A 25,598-nucleotide genomic window follows, 5' to 3' on the forward strand; every position below is an offset into this window, starting at 1 on the left:
GATTCCTGTTGAAGAGAATTAAAAATTGATAATGAGAAGTAAAACAAATGAAATTTTGGAACACAGGATAAAGATGGGTGTGAATTAGAAAATTGTTATTGTTAAAATTATTATGGAGATAATAATAGGATCCGTTTTGACATTAGCACTTAGTCTCAAGTTTTATAGATTTGAATTTAGAGAAAAGACTGGAATATGAAAGAAACCAAAGAAAGAATGAGAAAGAGACAGGTCTGCATATATGGACGACCATAAATTCACAAGATCAAGTATTATCTATACTTCTATGTATACATGTATATGTATATACACACATGATACATGCATATGCACATACATAAACACATATACATATGAATTACATATCTCCCAAATATGCATATTATATGTATATGTATGTTCATGTGTGCATTTACACACATATTCTAATCACTAAACAATTTCTCTACTCTTTTCTTAGAAAAACAGATGCCACAAGAAAAAATCATGTCGAAAGAGCTATCTTTATACAATAGTGAATTTTGAATATGATCTTTGGGAGAATTTTGGTAGCAAGGATACACTGAAGGATTTTTTTATCCACTGCATTTCAGCAGACCTTCTGGTTTGGTAATAAAATTGGGATAATATGTCCATTCATGTAAAAATTCATATTTAGCATTAGTATGGTACAGAGGCACTTAAGTGACAGTGCTAAGTGTGGCAGCAGGAAGACCTGAACCCAAATCCAACCACAAACAAATGATTTAACCTATTTGTCTCAGTTTCCTCATTTTAAGAGTTTTCCAAGGTTCAACTATCTCCTTGGGTTGTTGGAAAGACCAAAAAGGAAAATATAGGTAAAGAGCTTAAGACAAAACCTGGCATGTTGTTAGTGCTTTCCTTCCTGCTTGCTTGCTTGCTTTCTCTCTCTCTCTCTCTGTCTCTCTCTCTCTCTCTTTCTGTATGTATGTATTTCTATATTTTGTTGTTGTTGTTCCCATTTAGAATTATATATTTTCCAAATTACATATACAAATTTTTGCATCAATTTCTTTTAAATTTTGTGTTTGAACTTCTCTTCCTTCCTCCCTTCCCACCCACTCTCCAAGAACTAAAGGAATTCAATGTAAGTTATATATGAGTAGTCATGCACAACATCTCCACATTAGCTGGGTTGTGAAAAAACACAGACAAAAATAAAACTTCAGATTAAGGAAATATCCAAAAAAATTATGCTTCAATCTGCTTTCAGATACCATCAGTTCATTCTTTGTAGATGGATTGCAATTTTTATAGGTCTTTCAGAGTTATCTTGGATCTTTGCATTGCTGAAAATAACCAAGATATTAATTGCAGATCATATAGCATTATTGATGTTAATTTTGTATACAGTACATTTCACCATGCATTAGTTCATGTAAGTTTTTCCAGGTTTTTCTGATAGCATCCTGCTCAAAAAATATTTTTTTTTATTGATAAAGTAACTAACAAAATAATTATGTTTCAATCTGTATTCAAATACTACCTGTTCTTTCTCTTTGGCTGGATTTCATTTTCCATAAGACCTTTGGAGTTGTCTTGGATCATTGCATTGCTGTAAATTACCAAATCATTCACAGCAGAACATCTTACAATAATACTGTTATTTTGTATATAGTAGATTCGCCTTTGCATCAGTTCATGCAGGTCCCTCCAGGTCTTTCTGAAAGGATCATGCTCATTTTTTTAAAGTAGTAAACTACATTCATATAGGACTTTAAAGAGAGATTTCCTTACAATGATCCCATTAGGTTGATTACTGCATCAATAGTAGTAGATGACTTTTATATAGTACCTTAAACTTGACAAAGAATTTTCTTCACAATAGCCCAGCAAAACAAGTACCATACATTTTTTTTTTGGAAGCTTTGGATGCAGGAGCTTTAACTTTGTTATTATCTTCTTCTGAGGGTGTATTCTGGTCTAGCTTGGCCCCAAAGCAGCTTTCAATGGTCTGCTGTTTTTTCTGCTTACTCATCTGGATCCCCTCTTTCTTGCCTTTTAACTCCTTTTTAAAGTATAGTGTTGCTTCCAGGACACATTGTTCTGAGCTACAGCTTGGTGATTAGGCTTTTTCTCAGCCTGCCTGGCCTATGAGTAATCACTGCCAGCTTTCTCTTTTGACCTGGAAACAGAAGTCGGATTGAAATCTGATTGTTATGGTCTGAAGTTGGCCTGCATTTCCTCCTCCCCCACTGGGTGGCTGTCCTCCAACTTGCTATTTCAGAACGTGGGCACTCTTCCCCAGTTGCAGTAGAGACCTTAGATATTCCCCCCAACAGCTGGACCCCCTTACCCTGGTTCATGTGCTGAGTATCAGAAGAAGCAGCTGAAGATTCTGAGTCTCTGGAGGCACTGCCTGCCTGAGGGTGGTCCTGGTCCATGGGTTGTGCTCCTCTATGAACCCAAACAGCAGGTGATCCCAGTCACCTAATTAATCCATTTTTGTCTTGAAAAGAGTCTAAGTCTGTTCTTATTTGGATTATGCTGCTCCAAGAGTTGTCTTATCACATTATTTTGGGAGGAATGTGTTCAGGTTTATGTGAGCTGGGAGAGTCTCAGCCTTTCTTCCACCATCATGGCTCTGCCCCTAAATACTATACATTTTACCATCATCATCATCAATCAGTCATCAATCATCCATCAGTTTTCACCAGTATCTTCAGTCCATTGTAATCAGTGTCAATCAATCACCCTTCTTTTAATCCTCCTCAATCCATCATAATCATCAGTCCTTATCATCATCATATAACATTCACTACTCTTGCCTCTGCTTCACAATTTTGTCCAAAATTACTGTTAATTTTTTCCTTCCACTCTATTCCTTTCCCTTGATAATTACTGTATTTTCTATCTTCTTTCACCCTATCCCTCCTCAAAAATTTTTTTTGGGTTTTTTGGTGAGGTAATTGGAATTAAGTGACTTGTCCAAGGTCACACAAACTGTGTCTGAGGCTGGATTTGAACTCAGGGTTCCCCTGACTCCAGGGCTACTGCTCTGTCCACTTCACTACCTAGCTGTCCCTCCTCAAAAGTGTTTTGCTCCTCACTGCCCCTTCCCCTGCTCTGCCCTCTCTTCCTTCACCCCTCCCTCCTTATCCCCTTCCCCTCCTACTTTCCTGCAGGGTTGGATAGATTACTCCACACAATTAACTGTGTATGTTATTCACCCCGTGAGCTAACTCTGATGAGATTAAGGTCTTTGAGCTAATTCTGTTGATTGTAAGGCTCATTCACTTCCCCACTCTGCCCCCATCTCTCCCACCACTCCATAAACCCTTTCCTGCTTCTTTTGTGTGAGATTTCACCCCATTCTACTTCTTCCCTTCCCCTTCCCCCAGTGCACTCGTCCCCCCATCAATGTTACCCTAAAGATGTCATCATGGTTCAGTTAGGTGACACATGGACAAACCACCCAATCTAGACCCAGGAGGACATGAGCACAAATACAGCCTCATACACAAGACACTCACCAAACCCTACCGTCCCCCTTCTCCCCAAAAAAGACAGAACATGAATATGAACAAGGAAATGAATAAACAAATGAAGGGGGACAGAGAGAGAGAGAGAGAGAGAGAGAGAGAGAGAGAGAGAGAGAGAGAGAGAGAGAGATATGAAAGTTTGTGGAAAACTATTCCCCTGAGAATTATTAATCATGTCTGAGGTGCATAGAATATGAAATGTGTCAGGGAAGAAGGGGTGTGAGTTATCATTTCAATTTGGATTTCTCTTTTTATAAAAGCCTAACAGAACATTCCCTATTCCATTAGTGTATAGGAACAATGTCAGTGAGAGTATATGCTACCTGTAAACTGAAAATACCAAACGGGTAAAGCCAAATGTATGACTTATCCAAATGTTACTTTTCATCAAGAAATGACACTGTTTAATTTCTAGTCTAGTCTCTACCACATCAAAATATTTCCATCTGTAGCATTCATTCTTTCTATATCTTTCCCCCTTCTTCCTTTTTTTTAAGTGTACAGATTTATTCTTGTTATACAATCTTTTCTCCCCTGAACCAAGATTTATTGATTGAGAATATTCTCCATAATTATCATTTTTCTACTATAAAGCTGGGCTAATAGTTGGCATTTCTTAAAATCTAAAGACCTGTCATTTTATTATGTTTTCACATATTTGCATGATCTCTCAAACTTCTATAAATGATAACAAATAATTCTGTTACAACCTATCATTATTTGCATATAAATGGTTTCAGTAAATCACAGATGCACACACACAAACATTTATATTTTTATATATACACACATCCCCATAATTTATAAATATATATATATATATATGCATAAACACACACTGTGTGCGTGTGTGTGTGCGCGTGTGTGTGTGTGTGTGTGTGTGTGTGTGTGTGTGTGTGTAAAATATAAAATCTTGCCAAAGGTGCTAGAGGAGTTTTCCATGTCTCTCACTAGCTAGTTTAACAGATTAAGAACTATAGTAAATAGGGTTGAGGTTTGTCTAAAGTCACGTAGCTACTAATTGTCTAAGGCCTGATTTGAACTCATATCTTCCCAATTCCAGGCCAGTGCTCTATCCAATTCACTGCCTAGCTGCCCCTTGTTGTTCTTCATGCTTTGTTTATTTTGTTTTGCTGTTAGTTTTTTGTCTGAGGCAGAAGATGATTAGAGGAATTATCCAAACCAATTTAATTCAAGCACTCCCAAAGTTTTTCAGAGTCATCCATAGAACAAGGATTTCCCTGACTCATGCTCCTACACTGTTCTTTCTGGATTTATTGTAAATGTGTGTATGTCTATGTATGCATATATATAGATGAATGTGTATTTATATATGTATGTATTTTTCTATACTCACATACACACATTTTGAATAGATCACAAATAACCAATAAGAAGTCGACGATCCAATTACAGAGAAAATAAAACACTTTCTCTGTATCTATCTATTTATTTATTCACATTTTTAGTCATGTTATTTCCATCTCACCCATCTCTTTGGCATTTCTGGTGTCTTCAGTGGATTTGTAGACTCAGTGTTCCTAGCAAATGGTGGCAAATTTACTATGTATTTTCATAGATTTAAGGCTTGAAACCTTATCAGCCATCTAGTTCAGTTCCTCATTTTATAAAAGACATGGCTGAAACACCAAGAGGTTAAATGATTTGTCCAAGAACACATAGGTATTAAGCAGCAGAGCTGTGATTCTCACATTGTTCCTCTGTGTCCACAACTGACTCTATTTCCACTACACAATCCCTCATTTTTAAAAGCAATCAATTGCAAAAGTGAAATAATTCTGTTTCAAATTACATTCAGGACCAAACAGATTATTAGAGTCCTTAACCTGTCATTCCAATCCTTCCATAAACTTGCTATCATGAAATCTGATTTTCAATCCTAATTGCATCTATACAGCTAATGCCAAAGTGCATGTTCTATATGCCATCAACACATTGTATATTCCTCACTCCATGCCTTTGCTCTCACCATATCTCTTGCTTCAATGAACTTTTTCTGCTTTTCTAATTGCAGAAATCTTAAATTTTTCTTATATACTAAGCAAATCTCTCCCAATTTTCAACCCAAACCTTGACTATTCTGTCTATTGAACATCTCCGTCTCTCTCTCCCCCCAAAAGCTAAGACAATTATTTTAACACATTAGTTAGTCTGATACATTTGTTTCTAGTATTAGTAAGGAACTTTGTGTGCAGATGTCTACATCCCTGACAGAAATTATACGTCCTTAGATTTTTGGGAATCAGTTTGCTACAGCTTTAATCTTTCTCCATGATGAAACAAGATTCATTCTATTGTTGATAATAAATATTAAGAAGTGAAAGAGAAATGATCTTGGAACTGGTAGATCACCCCACCAACTAAATCAGTCTATTAAAATTTTAATAGGCTTTAATTGGTCAGAAGATTTTCCTGATATCAGACTTAATTTGATCTCTTTGTAATTTCACCTACACTACATGTGGCTCTGTACTACACAGTTCGAGACAGTCAGGATTCACTCTCTCCCATTCAAGTCTCATTTCAGGATGTATTTTCTCCCTTGCACTTGTCCATTCTGAAACCATTATCGTCTTCAAATTCATTAATGGATCTCAACCACCCTAATAATTTACTCACTATCAAACATTTATGTTAATAGTATATGTTTGCTTAGGTTTAATAATTGCATATACTTCTGAATACTTTGAATAGAACTCTAAAAATAATTATTTTGAGAATAAAATCTCAATAATTATAATTTAGATTCTGATTACTGTGTTTTTTATTAAATGTCAGAATTTTGTGCTTGGTTTGATTCATATATTCCATACTTATTAAAAGCTTTCAGACATGTAAACTACCTTCAATGATACAGTTTCTGACCTCTTTTCCCATTTATATCTTTGGATACTTATTTAAAAGTAGAGAGTACAACTCACCTTTTTTGCCCTTTTCCACTCAGCTACAATATTTTATAAGCAGAACATGGCCCCAGGTTTTCCTTACTCCTAATCTACCATTACATAGACCATATTTTAATTCCTCTCTACCCATATTTACTAATTCCAGTATATCTTTTTCATTTTATTGTTGCCAGATATATAATTAGGGGTTTTTTTGCAACATTATCTTCTAATAATTTTATCTACGTGAAGACAAAAATTGTAATGCCCACTATTCTCTGAAGAAAATATATGCCTTTCTGCCTTCATGCTTTTGCAAAACAATTTCTCCCAAAGAATAATGCCTATCTCTTGATCCCTACTAAAATAAGTCTAGCTTTGCATTCACAAAATTAAACATTTCCTGACAGTCCCACTCTCCATGCCCCACAGACCTTTTTTCATCTGTTTCTGTAGCCTTCATTGTTAGCATCAGTGGACATTTAACAGTACCTACATGGCTATAGTATTGGTCTTTGTAAGTACCTGTTTCATATTCCCACATATACCAAAAATTTCTTCTGGGAAGAGACTCTTTGATACCACCCAATCATGGATCTTAGATTCCCTCCACAAAAATCGTCACTAAATAATAGATGAAAATGATGATGAGAAAAAGGAAGATGATTAGAGAAAATTTCTCCTATTTGGTCACTTCCTTTCTGATTGATCTTCTAGGAAACTTATGGAAGGAATATTCAAGTTTCAGTTTAATAGACCAGAAAACATATTTGGGAAGAAATTGCTAGACATATTGACTCACCAGAATATAGAATCTCCTGGATGCTTCATTTCCTAGATCTATGGTACAGATGGTATAGCTTGTGACATAATAAGTTCATAATTAGATCCCTTCCTGACCCCTTCCTAATGATTAAAATAAGAATTAATCCTGTAGTATACATTATTTACCAAAAAAAAAAATCTTAGACTTTTTCAATGACTGTAGAAGGATGTGATTCTCTCCATTTTAAAGAAAAGCTTAGAGGTAGAGATTTGTCCTCCTAACATATCTGAAACTTGAGTTTGGTACTTATGCTAAGGATCTTACATTTACCTCCAACTCCTTTGGGACCCAGGCACCAGAGACTCTCCACTGACCCTACATGTGAGGGCTCAAAGGGATCAATTAAAGAAAAAAAATTTCTGCTATGTCACTTTCAGAAAATATCATTTTCTAGAAATTAAATTGGTCTTCAAATTGATTTTTTCTTGGCTTCAGAAATAATAACATAGATTTCCCCAAAGATTATATAATGTAAAATTACATGCAAATTCTCATGTACCAAATGTTTAACCCTCAGATGACTTGAAGTAAGGCTTGAATGCCATCACCTTAATAAATGTTTATTGAGAGAAATTAATAAATATTTCTTTAATCTCTACCCTGTGGTTGTTGCTGTTATAATCTCTGGACACTAGCACTAATGAGCTCATAAGGTCACCCCCACCCATCGATATCCATTCTACATGGAATGCATTGAATATGATATTTCCTAGATGTGTAAAGCTGATGATGACCCTAGTGCCAAACCACTTTAGCAATTAGGAAATACTTCTCCACTTTTCATGCCCCCCTGGTACATAATTAATAAGTTTGTGAAGTCAAATATATTTCTAGTCAGTCTACTGGGCAACAAACATTTATGCTGCCTTTTCAATGTTCTATGCATTACACTTAATATTTGGCATACAGAGAAGTGCTCAGATTTTAATGAGGAGACAATAAGCCAACAATAGTTCACGTATACAGTAAAACTCTAGTAAACTAATTTTCATGTTTGTTACATACTCTTTCTTATTGATTTATTTTCCCTAATTATATGTTAAAACAGTTTTAAGATTTGCTTTTTTATGTTTTCTGTTCCATATTCTATCCCTCTCTCCCTCCCTTTCCCTCTCATGTAAAACATTCATGTAAAACTTTTCATTTTGGTCATTTTGCAGAAGAAGATTCAAATAACAATAGGTACCTCAGAATTTCTTTATTCTGCATTTTTCTAATCAATAGTTATTTAGAACCTTTTTTATAATGTAACTTCAGATCGCTTTGATTGCTTTGTCTAACTTCCTGTTCATATATTTTATTTTATTATTTTATTTTATATTTTGTGGGGCATTGAGGGTTAAATGACTTGTCCAGGGTCACACAGCTAATTAAGTATCACGTGTCTGAGGCTGGATTTGGACTCAGGTCCTCCTGACTCCAAGGCCAGTGCTTTATCCACTGCACCACCTAGCTGCCACCTGTTCATAGTTTTCAATTAGGGAATGACTTCTTATTAATTTGATGCAGTTTTTTCTGTCTTTGAAAAGTAAAGCCTTTATGACATACCTATTACTTTTTCCTCCTGTTTTCTCCCTTCCTTTTATTCTTGTTAAATTGTTTGTGCAAAAACTTTTTAAAATATTATATAATTACAATTTCCTTTTACATTTGGTAATGCTCTATATATTTTGCTTATTCCAAAATTCTGCCCTTGTCCATAGATCTGACAGATAAACTGTTTCTTCTTCTCCTAAGTTTTTCGTTATATTAACCTGTGTGTGTAAATCACGTATCCATTATGATCTTATCTTGATAAGCATTGTGAGATGTTGATGTGTAACTAGGTCCTGCCATAATGTTTTGCAATTTTCCCAGCTGTTTTTGGCAAACAGTAAGTTTTCCTTGATTATTATTATTGTCAATTTAATATTACTAGGTCTTGTGTACCTAATCTGCTCCAGCTGATCTAGCACACTGTTTCTTAGGCAGTCCCAGATTATTTTGATAATAACCCCTTTATTATAGCAACCCTTTTCTTATTAAACTATTCCACTTGTGCCAGGTGTCCAGAATAAAAGAATAAGATGTAAATTAAAATATTACATGAAAGAAAAAATAAAAGGTTCAACCAAAACCTGGTGATAGTCACTAATCATCAATGATATATTAAATGCTGGAGATGTACAAAGCTGGAAACAATCTATTTTAAAGGTGCTTACATTCTAATATAATAATAGTCATTTTAAAAAGTTTTATTTATCTATAAAGTATTTTTGTATTAACAAATATGAAATATGCCTATGTTTGCCATACATCATCTGAATATCCTGGAAAAAGTAAACCTGGTGATCTGTACCACTGGTTCTGATATTCAGCAGTTAATAAACATTTATTAATTTCTATTTTTTCCAGGCACTGTTCTTTTTTTTTTTTGTAGGGATCAATATTTTTATTTATTTATTTGGTGGGTTTTTGTTTGTTTGTTTCATTGTTTGTGTGTGTGTGTGTGTGTGTGTGTGTGTGTGTTTTGTTTTGTTTTGTTTTGTTTTGTGTTTTGCTGGGCAATGAGGTTTAAGCGATTTGCCCAGGGTCACACAGCTAGTTAAGTGTCAAGTTTCTGAGGCCAGATTTGTACTCAGGTACCTTGTAAATCCAGGGCCTGTGCTTTATCCACAGTGCCACCTATCTGCCCTTCAGGCACTGTTCCAAGCAGTGTTAGGAAAAATGCAAGGAGAAAGAAAGGTTGCCCCTGTCCTTAAAGAGCTTATATTCCAATAGTGAAGATAACAGTAAGAGGAATCTGAAATAGGTCACAAGGAACAATCTATTTTAAGGTGCTTACATTCTGATATGATAATAGAAACTCATACCTTATTGTTTTATTTATAAAGTATTTTTATATTAACAAGTCTGGAATATACTCATGTTTTCCAGACACTATTTGAATATCCTGAAAAGAGTAAGCCTGGTGATTAACAATGCTGGATCTGATATTCAGCAATAAATACTCATTTATTAACTACTTTCTATGTTTCTGGCACTGTTCTAAGCAGCGGTGGGACAAATAGAAGCACAAAGACTGCCCCTGTTCTCAAACAACTTATTTTCTAATGGGTGAAAACAATAGTAAAAGGAACCTAAAATAGTTTAAAAGGAAGGTTTCCTTTGAAGTATCCTTGACCTCTGTACCATTTCTGATATTCCTCTCCTGTAAATTCGGTACAGACTACTCTGATAATATGGAGAGCCAAGTGGAAAGGGAGGAATGCAGTAGTGAAGAACTAATCACAGTATTATCCAGAATGGAAAGCAATGAAAGGACTCTGGAAGAAAGAATTGGTTAAATATGGAGTATAAACTGGGCACCCAATCAAAAGCACCAAGCAAATAAAATTACACCAAATAAATTATCATAAGTAATACAGGCATAGGGAAATTTCCAGAATGAAGAGTGAGGGGTCAAAGCTAAATCTAGTCTATTTCTATAATCATAAGGTAGTAAGAGAAGCAATAATTAGATTAAAAGAATAAAAATAAACCAAAGAAATGAGGCAACTGATCACATGAAAAACAATATAATAATTAAGTTGAAATCAATCAACATTTTTAAGTGGCTCATATATGGGTCACTGACATATATCAGAGAGTCTCCAATGAAAATTATATATATATATATATGTGTGTGTGTGTGTATGTATATATATATACACATACACACATGAGCTAATGATTTTTAAAAGAAGCCAAAATGATTTATAAATCGTTTTTGCATCAAAAGGATTGGAGATAAAGGATAATAGTAGAATCAGTTGTATTAAACCACCAGAAATGTAAGTGAAACAACTTTTTAAAAATCCATAATTATGTAGAATACTGAAAAAAATTATGAATAGGAAAAAAGTAATAAATGAGGGAGATGATGAGTCAGCTTGTATTTTTAAGCTCATATTATGTTAGAGGCTGTGTGCTAGTCATTTGAAATAGAAATACAAAAAATGAAACCATCATCAATATTTTAATAACTTATAAACTAATAGGAAAGAAAAGCATATACATATGTTTAGATAGAAACACAGAGAGATAGAGGCAGAGAGACTCAGAGAAACATGGAGACACAGAAAGAAAAATAAATATATAAAGCTCTATCTCTGTCTGTTTGTTTATCTGTCCCTCTGTGTCTATCTCTGTTTCAATGATCTATCTCTCTACCTCTTTCTGTCTTTGTCTGTATTTCTCTGTACCTATCTAGCTTTCTTTTTGAGACCTAGAATTTAATGTTTATATTGATGCCATAATAATAAAGTTCCTTCCCCCACTTCAAAATAGTTACTCTTCTTTAATTTGGGGGCTCTCTGAGATTTTGGATTTACCAAGAAGTTAAACAAAGAATCACAGAACAAGCCAATAACTTTAGGAAGAAAATATTTTGGTGTCCATTAGTTTCCTGACAGCTTCTTTAACATCTTTGTTCCTCAGACTGTATATTAGAGGGTTCAACATGGGAATGACCACTGTGTAAAAAACAGAAGTCATTTTGACTATAAGTCATGAATTTTTAGAACTGGGGAAACAATAGAGAAAAAGAAGGGTCCCGTAGAAGATAGAGATGACAATCAAGTGGGAGGCACAGGTGGAAAAGGCTTTGTTCCTCCCACTGGCTGACTCCATTTTGATGATGGTGATGAAAATTAAAATATAGGAGCTGAAGATGATTATGAGGATGCTCAAGACATTAAAATTAGCAAGGACGAAAAGTATCATTTCACTAAAGTATCTATCTGAACAGGAGACAGAGAGAATGACAGAATATTCACAGAGAAAATTATTAATAATATTAGTGCCACAAAAAGACAATCTAATGAGAGAATAGGTAAATATGAGGGAAGAAGCTATTCCCCATGCATATGCTCCAGTCACCAGCAGTGTACATCGTTTCTGGGACATCATAACCAAGTACAAAAGGGGATCAGAAATGGCCACAAAACGGTCATAGGCCATTACAGCCAACAAGAAAGCTTCTGTCAACACACTGGTAGCAGTGAAAAAGTACTGCGTGATGCAGCTTCCAAAAGAAATCCTTCTGTCTTCCACAACTAGGTTTTCTAAGAGCTTGGGTGTGACTCCAGTGGAGTAACAGAAATCCACAAAAGACAAATGACTGAGAAAAAAGTACATGGGAGTGTGCAGTTTGGGGTTGATGCTGATGATCAGAATCATTCCCAGATTTCCCAAAACTGTGACCACATAGATAAGCAGAAATAGAAGGAAGAGGGGGACTTGGAGATCTGGGTAATCAGAGAATCCTAGGAGGATGAATATGACTGCAGCACTTTGATTTCTGTCTTCACTCACCATGTTTCCTGTTAAAGAAAATTACACCTTTTCAGAGTTGAAAGGTCTCAACGGCTATATACAACAATCCTAACCCAAAAAATCCATATTCCTCTATAAGGGATAGATAATTGATTGCCTAACCTTTTTATTGAAGACCTTCACTGAGGGGGAATTGATGAGAATTAAAGAAATCCCATTTATGTTGGATAGCTCTATTTAGTTGAGGCTTAAATAAAATTAGTGCTAAATTTTGCTTCTTATAATTTCTTCCCATTGCCTTTTGTTTTCTTTTCTGGGGCCAATCGATGTTTAATAATTGCCATAGGATTTGCCTCAAGCACAATCTTAGCATGACATTTCATTCAATAATTCTAATGATTCTTTCTCATCTTTCAGATAAAAAAGAAACAACTCTATTTGAAATTTAAACACCTTTGCATTCCAACACAAATCTAATTTCTAAATTTACTATACATTATTCCCCTTCATAAACTATATGACATAGAAACATTACACTTCCTGCTATACCTCACATGTCAGTTCATTGTCAATCCCAGAGTCTTTGTATTGTAACGATTGGAATGACGGCACCTGCTGGATACTTACTGTAGAAGAGTTCTGCCCATGAAGCGAAGGTCTTTGAGGGCAAGACCAGGAGTCTTTTCTTTGGGAGGAAGTGACGCGGACTAGTGGGAGGAGGAAGGAAGAGACTGGCGCTGACTCTGGGGCTTTTTCCTGAGGACTCTGGCGGAGAAGGGAGCGAGAAATGTGCTCTCCCTTTAATAGATAGAAATCTAGGCCTTTTTCTCTCTCTTTACCAAATTCTTATTCTCCTTAATAAATGCTTAAAAGTCTAACTCTTGCTAAAGTTTATAATTTATTGGCGACCACTCATTAGATATTTTAGACAGTTTAGCTAGAATTTTAGCCCTTAACAGATGGCTGACCACGAAGAGGAAAGCTAACCCTCAGTCTTCTGATCTTCTGGTTGGGTAAGAAATTTCCCCTCCCTCTCCCTTTAACTGCTAAGTACTGGCGTACTGGCTGTGTTTTCCCTTTAAATTTTTTCAAATGGACCTTTTAAACTCCCTAATTATCCTATTTTTGATTTTAGTCTGTTTAACCAGACAAATGGGAGATAAGATCATGTTAATGCTTTGTTTTTGTGGATTTTCTATTTTTCTTTTTATTTTTGTTAAAAGAGCCAGCAACTTACTCACACAAGGAAATATCTCTCCCTCTCCCAACCATGCTTTTTCAGAGAAACCTGAAGAGATTCCTGCAGCTTTTCCCAGTTCTAACAGTAATTGTTGCTTTAATTTTGCATGCCTGGAGGCAATGACCCACCCTCTAGAAGCTTTTAATCCCCTAGCACCTGGAGGCAAAGTGGGGGAAGAGGAATCCAGGCCTGAGTTCAAAATCAAGTCTGATTCAAATTGTGCTGGTCCCTCCCCTCCTCCCCAGACCCCACCCTCTACTCCTCCCATGGCCAAGCCCATTGCTTCCCCGGCCTGGGAAGTCCAGAGAACTGATGCGCATGCTCAACTTTCTCTAACTACATTTGCAGCTTCAGGCTCAGCCCTTTCCCAGCCTGGCTGTGCTTCTGAGACAACCTTAGAAAGCCCTTTAAATTCCAGATATGCTTGTTTTGTTCATAATTTTGCTAACCTGCTTTTGTCTTTAATTAGTAATCTTATAAAGCATTTGTATGGTGAAAAGACTGACAGACAATATAGAGGGGTTAAAGAAGAAAAACTTTCATTGTTTGATTTGATTATTGACAAAGCTATTTTAAAGTTGTGTTAAGCTCAATTTTGTAGGAAATTTCCTGGCTAATTACCAGCATCCACACATCAACCCCTGAAAAGACTTCCATTCCACGACTACACCTAGAGGACATCTGAGAAAAGACTTTCAGAGACTTTAAATGAACAGTTTTGATTTGTTGTTTTTGTTGTTTTTTTCTCTTTCTGTTATAATATACACCATCTGTAACATGTATTCTCTGCAGAGGCCCTCCCTTTGCAAGACTAATGTCAAAGCGTCGGTTCATGAGGACAAAAAAAAAAAAAATCGCCCCTCTGGACAAAACTTTCCTCTCTTCCTTTTCTATATTGTTGTTCACATATTATTAGTTAGCAATAGTTATTATATTGTTTTTACTGTTCCATCAAGGAAACATTTTGTTTCTTGAGGAACAACAGGGGGGACTGTAACGATTGGAATGACGGCACCTGCTGGATACTTACTGTAGAAGAGTTCTGCCCATGAAGCGAAGGTCTTTGAGGGCAAGACCAGGAGTCTTTTCTTTGGGAGGAAGTGACGCGGACTAGTGGGAGGAGGAAGGAAGAGACTGGCGCTGACTCTGGGGCTTTTTCCTGAGGACTCTGGCGGAGAAGGGAGCGAGAAATGTGCTCTCCCTTTAATAGATAGAAATCTAGGCCTTTTTCTCTCTCTTTACCAAATTCTTATTCTCCTTAATAAATGCTTAAAAGTCTAACTCTTGCTAAAGTTTATAATTTATTGGCGACCACTCATTAGATATTTTAGACAGTTTAGCTAGAATTTTAGCCCTTAACAGTATGTTGTCCTGCACTGCCACAATGCAATCTCTTTTCTAGTTCACATCTGAAGAGCTCTAGTTTCCTTTATAGACCAACTTAAATGCCACCTTCCAGCCACAAAGTAATCTTTCACAAATCTAGGAGTAATGTGTTATATACTTATATGTTGTTTCCAAGATGTCCCCATTATGGTTTCAAAGAGAGAAAATAACATCTGTGAAGACATGGGATTTTTTTTGTTTTTTTCTTTATTTTTTGTTTTGTGTGTGTGTGTGTGTACCCTATATCTAATGAAGAACCTATTTCCTAGTAGATATATTATAATTGCTTGATTAATTAACTTCATATAGATCACCCTGCTCTTCACTCTCTCCAACTTATTTATGATTTTCTGATAATGAGGCACTCAATTTTGAACACTGTACACCAAACATGGTGCTACAAGGGAAGACTACAGAAGGATTCCCCCCTCAAACAGAGAGCAGCCTTGCCTCTTTTAAATTATCTCATATATAATAATACAGTGGTCTTTGACATCTCAGACAAGTTGAAATTCTCAAATCTCCTCCTCTTACTCGGTTAAAAAAAAATGTTAATCTTTCCAACTGCTGAGTGGGAATGATTCAGTGCTGGTCCACTCTCATAAATATTTGCATTGATAAATGCAATTGTATAAATGCATTTATAGAAGGACAATTCATTACCAGGACAAAGGAATTCAAAGAAATTAATTTCCAATAGTTGAATTTCAGCAATGAGTCACAGTTCTGGGGAGGTAATTTTAAGGAATTAAAATATGTTTTAAAAATGGATTTGGAGTTTGACAACTTATGATCAAGTTTTAATTCATCCTGTTACTTTGTGGTTGCTTGCCATTGCTTTACCTCAGCTGGCAATTAAATTTTATTGTGTAATTTAACATGTATTAAGGATCAATGTATTTAAATTAATTTCTTAATTGCAAGAGAGAGACATAAATATATCCTCCAGACTCTCTAAAGGAAATTGGAGGAGAAATGAAAGGAGATAAACGGAGATAAGAGGAGGGGGATGCGATTTACATCTGATTCTGGAGGTCCAGGAAGGCACTGAAAAAGAATTAGCAGGGGATGGCTTGATCATACCTGTGCTCTATAAAGTTATTGTGGGGTTGAGGGTTATGGTGTCCTGTGATCTGGAAAATTTGTGTAAAATTTTTGATCCTGCCTTCTTACCAGAGAACTGTGGAGTGATATGGTTTTGTTTGTTTGTTTGTTTTTTTGGTGAGGCAATCCAGGTTAAGTTACTTGCCCAGTGTCACACAGCTAGTAAGTGTTAAGTGTCTGAGGCTGGATTTGAACTCAGGTCCTCCTGAATCCAAGGCCGGTGCTCTATCCACTTTGTCACCTATTTGCCCCAGAGCACTATGATATTAAAAGATAAAATATGTAGATATTGTATACCAAACATATATTTTCTGCATTTCTGAGTTTCTAAACTTTTTCTGCGTCATCTGCTGGCATTCATTTGTCATCTGTGGCTTCCACAAAACTCCGTAACAAATTCCATTTAATGTCTTATGCCTTCCTGTGACATAAAAAACGTGATGGGGAAAGTGGCGATGTGGAAGGGAAAACTGTATTTGAAATGAGAATGTTTGTAACTTATATGACATCCTGAGGTCAAAGATCTCAACATTAAAATTTCAAATTTTGCTATACCAAATTTCTATGTTTTGTTTTCAAAACTTCTTCTTCCTTTGAAAATCTGTCTTCCATTTTATGGATTCCCTTAAACAATAGGGTGTACTTCACTTCCTTGTTCTTATAGATGGCATTCAAATTATCTGAGTTAGAGGGGGCATGAGGGCATAATACTTAATGACAAACCTATTAGTGAAAACATCATTGTCTCTGGTGTAAGCAGAAGGGAAAAAATGGAGAACCTCCACATTCCAATTAACCCAGAGGTAGAGGTGACCCTATTAGAGAAAATCAAATACAACTTTAATTGGCCAGCACCCTGCTGCCATGGGATACTCTCCTTCCTCACCTACAGGTCTTTATCCTATCCTAGGGACCTTCGGTTACAAATCCTTCATCCCAGACTTGAGGTACTTAGATAAGTTTCTGCCCAACTGCTTATATATTATATTCATGAGGCCTTTAACTGATAATGGCTGTTGTTGAATTTTATTCTTTAATACAGTGCCCCATCTCTGTGAATAGACTCTAAGGCACTTGAAGTCAGGGACTATGTTCAGTGACTTTTTGATTCTTAGGGCCTAATACAGTTATTTTTATTCAATCGTTGTACCATACATTTTCATTGATAATGATACTGACACAAAAGTTTTGATCTGTTTTGGATTACACTCACCTTCTTGACCTAGAAGTTCATCCTTGATTGTCATGTAGAAGCTTTGCAGATATTAATTGGTGAATAGACATGAATTTCAGAGGGAATTTTCTGGTTTTGGAATCAATGAAGAAATCATGCAAGTAAATCTACTTACCAGAAGGTGAATTTATTTGTAAATTATGAGTTGCTTTGAGCAATACACATGGTAAGGAGAAAAATGTTTTTAAGATGATAAAATATCCAAGAAAAGAGCATAATCACAGCTTTAAGTCAGCAGTGGGCACACACACACAAACATAGGTTGATAATATAAAACAAGAGAAATGTTCATAGACAAGGCAAGGAGTATGATGTTCTATCCATTTTCTACTGTTGTTCTGAGTATGAGAGAAGAAACAAGACATTATATTATGTCTGGCATCTCTGTCTGGGAACAGTGCTGGGAACCTTACATTAGCATCTAGGACTCTTGAGAATCAGGCCCTAGAGAATATCATCTGAGCTTTTCTCCATGCACAACAAAATAAGCCATTAAAGAGAACCTGATTTCTCCTATGTAAACTTCTCCATCTGGGGTGTTTTTGAACCAACACTGGATATTCTACTTACAGGTTTACTTTCCTTTCATCTGATATGCATCTGGTTAAAAATCAATTTTTACCAATATCAGTTTATATTTTTGTCATTTCACTCATGATTAAATCTTTGTGACCCCATTTGGGATTTTCTTGGGAAAGATACTGGAGTACCTTGCCATTTCCTTCTCTGGCTCATTTTACAGATGAGGCAACTGAGGCAAACATGGTTAAGTGATTTACCCAGGATCACAGAGCTAGTAAGTGTTTGAGGTAGGATTTAAATTCATGAAGATTAGTGTTTCTAATTCCAAGCCTCATGCTATATTCATTGAGTCACCTAGCTGCCCTCAAAGTCAATAGTAACCAAGAAGCTAGAAAATGAGGTATGTAATGATTGGAATGACGCCACCTGCTGGAGACTTACTGTAGAAAAGCTCCGCCATGAAAGGAAGGTCTTTGAGGGCAAGGCCATGCGTCTTTTCTTTGGTGTCAGGAAGTGACGTTTGCTGGTGAGAGGAGGAAGCGGGGGCCAGGCACTCTATCTCCCTCTCTTTTCCTGAGGACGCTGGTGGAGAAAAGAGTGATCTCCCTTTAAAAGATAGGAATCTAGGCTCTCTCTCTCTTTACCAAATTCTTATTCTCCTTAATAAATGTTTAAAAGTCTAACTCTTGCTAAAGCTTATAATTTATGGGCAACAGCTCATTAGATATTTTATACAGACTAGTTAGAATTTTAGCCCTTAACAGGTAGTTATTATTTAAATGAACATTCAACTCCATTTAGTCCACAAAATGACAATATAAGGAGAGAGTACCTAAATATTATGCCAAAATAACATCCTATCAGTATGCCACAGTGACCAGAAAATAACAATAGCTCAAACATGATAATTTAATAAGGTAGACTATTAATAATTGTTGCAAAGTGGCTATAGGCAATCTTTCTAAAATAAAAGCCCCAGGCAACACAGAAGTGGCTGAGGTTATTCTGTATTTCAGAACTAATTTCCTAACAATTTGGGGGAGGACAAGTACAACCAATCCTCCAACCCCACCCCCACCCTCAAAATCTCATTGTACAAGAAGCTGAGGAAAAATAAGAGAACATGGGTGTTTAAAGTTTGAAGCTGAAACTCATTAACATAATCATCTCCAGATTTTCCACTTCAGTGATCACATAGATAGTGGCAGCTAGGTGGAACAGTGTGTAGAACACTAGCTGTGTAAGTACAAGAACCTGAGATCAAATATGACCTCAGATAATTATAAGCTGTGTGACCTTGGGCAAGTCACTTAACCCTGATTGTTTCAAACATAATTGGCCATCTCCAGTTGCCCTGATGTATATCCTGCCACTGGACCCAGATGGTTCTGGAGGAGACAGTGAGGCTGAGTGTGACTTTGCACAGCTCTGCCTCACTTAAATTCAATTCACTTCAAGTCATGACAACACCCTGATGTCATGGTCTGCTTTGAGAAAAAGCACAAGCAACAAAAATCCACAACATCTAGGAGAAGACAAATTGTAACTCCACATAGTTGGAGAATTCTGTGTGGTTGAATGTCAGTGGTCAGTTAGCAAAATAAAAAAGGTTTTAATAAATAATTTCTATGTGCTAGTCACTCTTCCAGTTTCTAAGTATGTAAAGAAAGCTCCTAAGGTTCTTCTTTCTAATTTTCCTTCCTCCCTCCCTCCCTCCATCCCTTCCTTCCTTCCTTCCTTCCTTCCTTCCTTCCTTCCTTCCTTCCTTCCTTCCTTCCTTCCTTCCTTCCTTCCTTCCTTCCTTCCTTCCTCCCTCCCTTCCTTCCTTCCTTCCTCCCTCCCTTCCTTCCTTCCTTCCTCTATTCCTCTCTCCCTCCCTCCCTCTTCCCCTCCCCCCTCCTTTATTGGAGGGAGCTACATGACATGGTGTATGGACCCCTTGACTTGAAGCCAGGAAGAACTGATTTCTAATCTTCTCTCGGTTGTGTCATCCTATGTGTTACTTAGCCTTTATCTGCCTCAATTACCTTATCTATAAAATGGGAATAATAACACATTTCCCAGGATTATTATGATGACAAAAGGAGATAACACTTCTAAAGCATTTTGCAAGGCTTAAAGTGCTATATAAATGCTAGACATCATAATGAGGAACATATTTCCAATAAGGAAGATAAGATTTCAGAAACTGGATAAATATAGAATATATGTATGTATGTATGTGTATTTGTATGTATGTGTCTATATATGTATGTGTTAGTAGACAAAAGGTATTTTGCAAGAAATCATTAACAGGGAGGTGGATGGAAAAGGACTCTGGTTGAAGGTAATATTGTTATGTGCTTTTGAAGAGAGAGAGAGAGACAGAGAGAGGGACACTAGGAACAAAAATAAGGGAACAGGAGAGTCCATGAGGGAATGGGGAAAAGCTTATAGAAAGGCAATCAGATGGAGTGTAGTGTGCAAATAACAGTAAAAACTGGTTCCTAAAATGTGTGTAGGGGGTTAATGACTAAAAAGAAAGAAAAGTAGGGAGCGATAGATTATGAAGGGATTTTGATACCAAACAAGTATTTACATTTGATCCTGCAGTAATCGAGGACCACTGGACCTCACTGTGCCTGAAGGACAGGAAGGAGGTGGTGTGTGTGTATGTGTGTGTGACATGGTCATCCCTACATTTGATTTAAAACAAACCAAACAAGCAAACAACAACAACAACAAAATAGCAAAATACAGCTATATACACTTTGCCATATCAGGGGAGGAAGGACAGATTTGAGAAAAGAAGTCCAGTTAGAAGGCCAATAAAATAGTCCAGACAAGAGGAGATGAGGATGGTGGCTATGTGAGTAGAGAGACAGGGATATATAGGAGAAATGTTATAATGACAGGAAAAACACACACACACACAGATTTCACAACATTGGATATATGGGATGAATGAAAATGAGATGTTAAGGATGACAATGAAATTCTGAAACTGGGTCACTGAGAGCATGGTGGAACTCATAAAAATTATAATAAAATTCTGAAATGGAGAGAATGGGCTTTGGAGATGAGAAAATGAATTAAATTTGGCCATTTTGATTTAAAGCCCTTTGGCACCTTCATTTGGAGATGTTTAAAAGTCAGCATTACATGATTGTAGCTCATCAGAGATAGCAAGCCTGGTTATATAGATGTATAAATCATTAACATAGAGATGATGATCACACACACGGAATTTGATGAGGTCACAGCACTCAGATTTCTGCCAGCATTTATCATGGCTCCTATTGTACAGAATAAGAGAAGTGCTCTTGAGAAGTAGTTCATTAAAGGATATGAGGAAATGGCATTTAAAAGGACGGTAACTGTCATCAACCTGACTTGTTTTAAAACTGAGAGCAGGAAAGGCAGAAGTATATATGCCCTAGAAATTACAAGGAAATATTTTTCCTGCCCCAAGTTGGCTGATGTATTAAAGACTTGAGGAGATAGCTTTATTATTTATGTTCATTCTTTGGTGGTAGGTAGCCACTCTGGGAGAGTATAGACTAACTTGAAGAAAGAGTCAATTATTCAACAAACAAACATGTCCTAGTGATTAATTACTATGTGCTATGCATTGTGCTTGACACTGAGGAGACTACATACATACATGCATACATACATATACATACACACAAAACAAATATAGTCTATACATATGTAGTCCATATGTAGTGCATACACAAACACACATGTATACATATATCTTTCTGTATGTTTTGATAATCTATATATTGTCTATATTCAAAGACATGTATACTGTCATATAATATAATATATTAATACAACATGGAATTATTTTATATACGATGTCAATATTAAATATTAATTATTAATATTTTGTCTTCAAACAGCTGACATATGAATGAATGAATGAATGAAGTAACATATTAAAGCACTTACTGCTTTTTAGGCATGTACTAAGTGCTACAGATATAATGGCAAGAAATATAGGCAGCTTTTGCTCTCAAGAACGTTATATATTAATAGGAGAAGACAATAACTATGATGGAGTAGGCAGATAAGGAGAAGTGTTTAGGGGAGAGAAATCAAAGGGAGTAGTGATTTTAATGATCCCATTCCTCCCCAGCAAGAGTCAGGGGAATTTGCTGTTTTGATTGTGTTTTTCTGTTTTTCACTAAAGGCATCAAGAATAGGATGTGATTAGTCTGGAGGTGGGAAAATTTCAAAGGTTCCACTTTCTCAAATTGAAACAGTGTTTGGTATCCTCTGTCCATAATGACCTTGCTTTCTATTCACCTAAAATTATTCAAAGTGCAAACTATGTTGTATTAGAGCCCTTTTAGACATGTCTTATATCTCTAGACCTAATGAGTCAACAAAACAAGACTTGCTGATCAGCCTCATTGCCAGAAAAAGATGAGTGTGTTTCTCCTTACACAGCCTAAATACTATTGTATCATTGTTGAAAATTCTTTCTGTCTTGATACAAAGTAAAACTCTTTTTTACTAACCTCTCAGTGATCTATGGATGCTTCATTCAATGGCAAAACTCAGTTCTAAAATAGCATGGTACCAGTCAGTTAGGCTCCCCTTACACAATATCATACATCATGGAATAAATTATTGACATGTTCTTTATGGGAATCATAGTGTTAATTCACATTCTCAAAGACAGACTTGGAAATCTGTGAGTGGGTAGAAGTTTGAAAGTAGAGACATGGCATAGAACTGGAGATGACTAGAAAGTGGTAGGATAATATGAAACAGAGTTTAGAAAATTTACTATGAAGGAATACTGTATGTAAAAGGAAAGGTGTCATTATGGAAACAAATCAAAATTGTGCACCGAATCCACCTAAGTGAATGGAGAAAGAGCTCTGAAATATAAATAAGGCCCTTGGAATCTACAGGGGTCCTGGAGTGCTCTGGAAATCATGACAGAGAAAATCCTGACATACCTACATCCCTTGGGTGGTACTATAAACAGTATCCTGCTCCTTCAATCAGAACACCAGGAGACAGCTTTGGGAAGCACATCCTAGAAAACAGTAAGTTCTCAATTTCATCTCAAACTCTTGAGCTGATTAATTTCAAAAATTCTCCATATTTTATTTCTTTCCTGAAGTAGCTGCAGTTCTGGAAATTGAGTTGTAAATCTTCACATGAAGGGTAATCCATCAATCATTAATCAATCAATCAGCAATACTTTATTGAAAACTTGATAAAAGATAGTATTGTGTTAGGAGCTTGAGATAAAGAGACAAATGACAATAATGAAGGAAATTCACTTACTGATGATGGCCAGTGCAAGTCATGAAGATGCAAGATCAAATATTTGATTTGACAAACAACAGGGCCAGTTTGACTGAACTTTTGTAAGAAAATAATGTGTTTTTTGGGGGGGAGCACCAGAGGGATCATTTCCTGATCTCTTTTAAGACCAGCCCAGAGTTAGTAAAGTTGGAGTACAGACTCTGATTTGAGAGAATAGAGATTAACACCACAGCCACCTAAAAGCTTTGCCTTCAGACTCTGAGCAGCAGGGCACTGCTCATTTTGAAATGGACCACCCTCAAGTCATGCCAGTCAATGTACTTGAATGTTACTGGCCAGTTATCTTGGCCTCTCTTGCTCCCTTGCCCTCTCTCTCTCTTGGCCTGGGACACTGGAGGGGGCACCCACACAGCCCTCTATGTCTCCTCTCTATCCTAGACAATGGAGTACATCTGAACTTTCAGAGCCATGTGCTCTTGTTTTACTAACATTGAATATGTTTTTTTTTTTTTCCAGAGGCAATGAGGGTTAAGTGATTTGCCCAAGGTTACACAGCTAGTGTCAAGCGTCTGAGGCCAGATTTGAACTCAGGACCTCCTGAATCCAGGGCCAGTGCTTTATCCATTTTGCCACTTAGCTTCCCCCATTTAATATGTTTTAATAAAAGCTTAATGATAAAGACTATTGCTGCAGCTTTTAATTTATAAGTAGCAATATATTAGAAACCCAGGGGCAGCTTGGTGGCACAGTGGGAAGCACCAGCCCTGGATTCAGGAGGACCTGAGTTCAAATCCGGCCTCAGACACTTGACACTTACTAGCTGTGTGACCCTGGGCAAGTAACTTCACCCCCATTGCCCTGCAAATATATATATTTGTTTATTGAAGTCTGGATATTACTCTGATAAATTTTTGTAACATGCTGTAACGATTGGAATGACGCCACCTGCTGGATACTTACTGTAGAAGAGTTCTGCCCATGAAGCGAAGGTCTTTGAGGGCAAGACCAGGAGTCTTTTCTTTGGCGGGGAGGAAGTGATGCAGACTAGTGGGAGGAGGAAGGAAGAGACTGGCGCTGACTCGGGGTCTCTTTCCTGAGGACGCTGGCGGAGAAGGGAGCTAGAAATGTGCTCTCCCTTTAATAGATAGGAATCTAGGCCTTTCTCTCTCTCTTTACCAAATTCTTATTCTCCTTAATAAATGCTTAAAAGTCTAACTCTTGCTAAAGCTTGTAATTGATTGGCGACCACTCATTAGATATTTTAGACAGACTAGCAAGAATTTTAGCCCTTAACAATGCTGATAGATTTTGTGCAAATATATTTACCAAAAATATTTATGACAATTTTATTCCACTATAATTTGCTTTCAGAATCAATATAGATGTTTTTATTATTTAAAAACATTTTATATTTAATCAAAAATATGTTTTTTATCATTCATAACAAGCTGATCACCTAAGAATTTTCTTGCTCTCATAGTAACAAAAAATATTATTGCAATTAAATTTTAAAATAGAGGCTTAACATTTTATTTCACATGTCTCATGCATCATGCTGGGCCCATTCACTAAACACACATACAAAGAAACACACACACATACACATATTCACATGTATATAACACAATATGTCAGGGTATAATGCTGGAGCAACCTTTTACTGGCTCACTAAATCTGACTGTTAATTCTTCATTGAGGTCATATATCTCATAAATGATCAAACACTGCAAATCAGAACTTGATCTTCTTGTCAATACCATCATCGTTAGCAGCAGCATCAGCATTCCAGTGTGTCCTTAGGTGTTGGCTTAGATATTCCTTAAACAGTCTACTCTCTGCCTTTTTGCTGTTTCATCCCAGCCCGATCTTTGTTTTATTTCTTTGACATGAGATTGAGAGATTAAAAGATTTCTTGTAGAAAACAAATATCAAACTTATTAAAGCAGTAAATTATTTTTATCCCAAATTTAAGATGTTTCCCATTTTATATGGTCTTGAAGTTGGCTCTATGTTTTGGAATAAATGACAAAAGTATGTTTTTATTGTTGCTGTTTCTGATAATGCTGTTGTTTGTTGTTGCTACTGGTGTTGCTATTTCTTTACTCCTTAGGTCTTCCCCCCCCCCCCGCCCCCGCACACACTTTACATATATCCCTTCTTCAAATACACGGTTGTGGCTGACTTCCATATGAGTGTATTGCCTAATGCCAGACTACCAGAAAAATGCATATTAGGAATGAATTTGCTAATTAAATATCATAAGTTTTTATATTATGGTCCAACAAGCAGAAACATCATCCATATAACAATT

At 36.3% G+C, this 25,598-nt stretch overlaps 1 protein-coding gene across 1 annotated transcript; it reads right to left on the bottom strand.

Annotated features, from left to right (window-relative positions):
• Nucleotides 1-11,627: 11,627 nt before the first annotated feature.
• On the bottom strand, nt 11,628-12,572 carry LOC122731741 (olfactory receptor 5D18-like). Its single transcript, XM_043972019.1, is given in 1 exon segment — nt 11,628-12,572. A coding segment is annotated over 1 exon segment (945 nt).
• Between the last annotated feature and the right edge of the window lie 13,026 nt (nt 12,573-25,598).

Source organism: Dromiciops gliroides, chromosome 6, assembly GCF_019393635.1.
Source record: "Dromiciops gliroides isolate mDroGli1 chromosome 6, mDroGli1.pri, whole genome shotgun sequence".
NCBI lineage: Eukaryota > Metazoa > Chordata > Mammalia > Microbiotheria > Microbiotheriidae > Dromiciops > Dromiciops gliroides.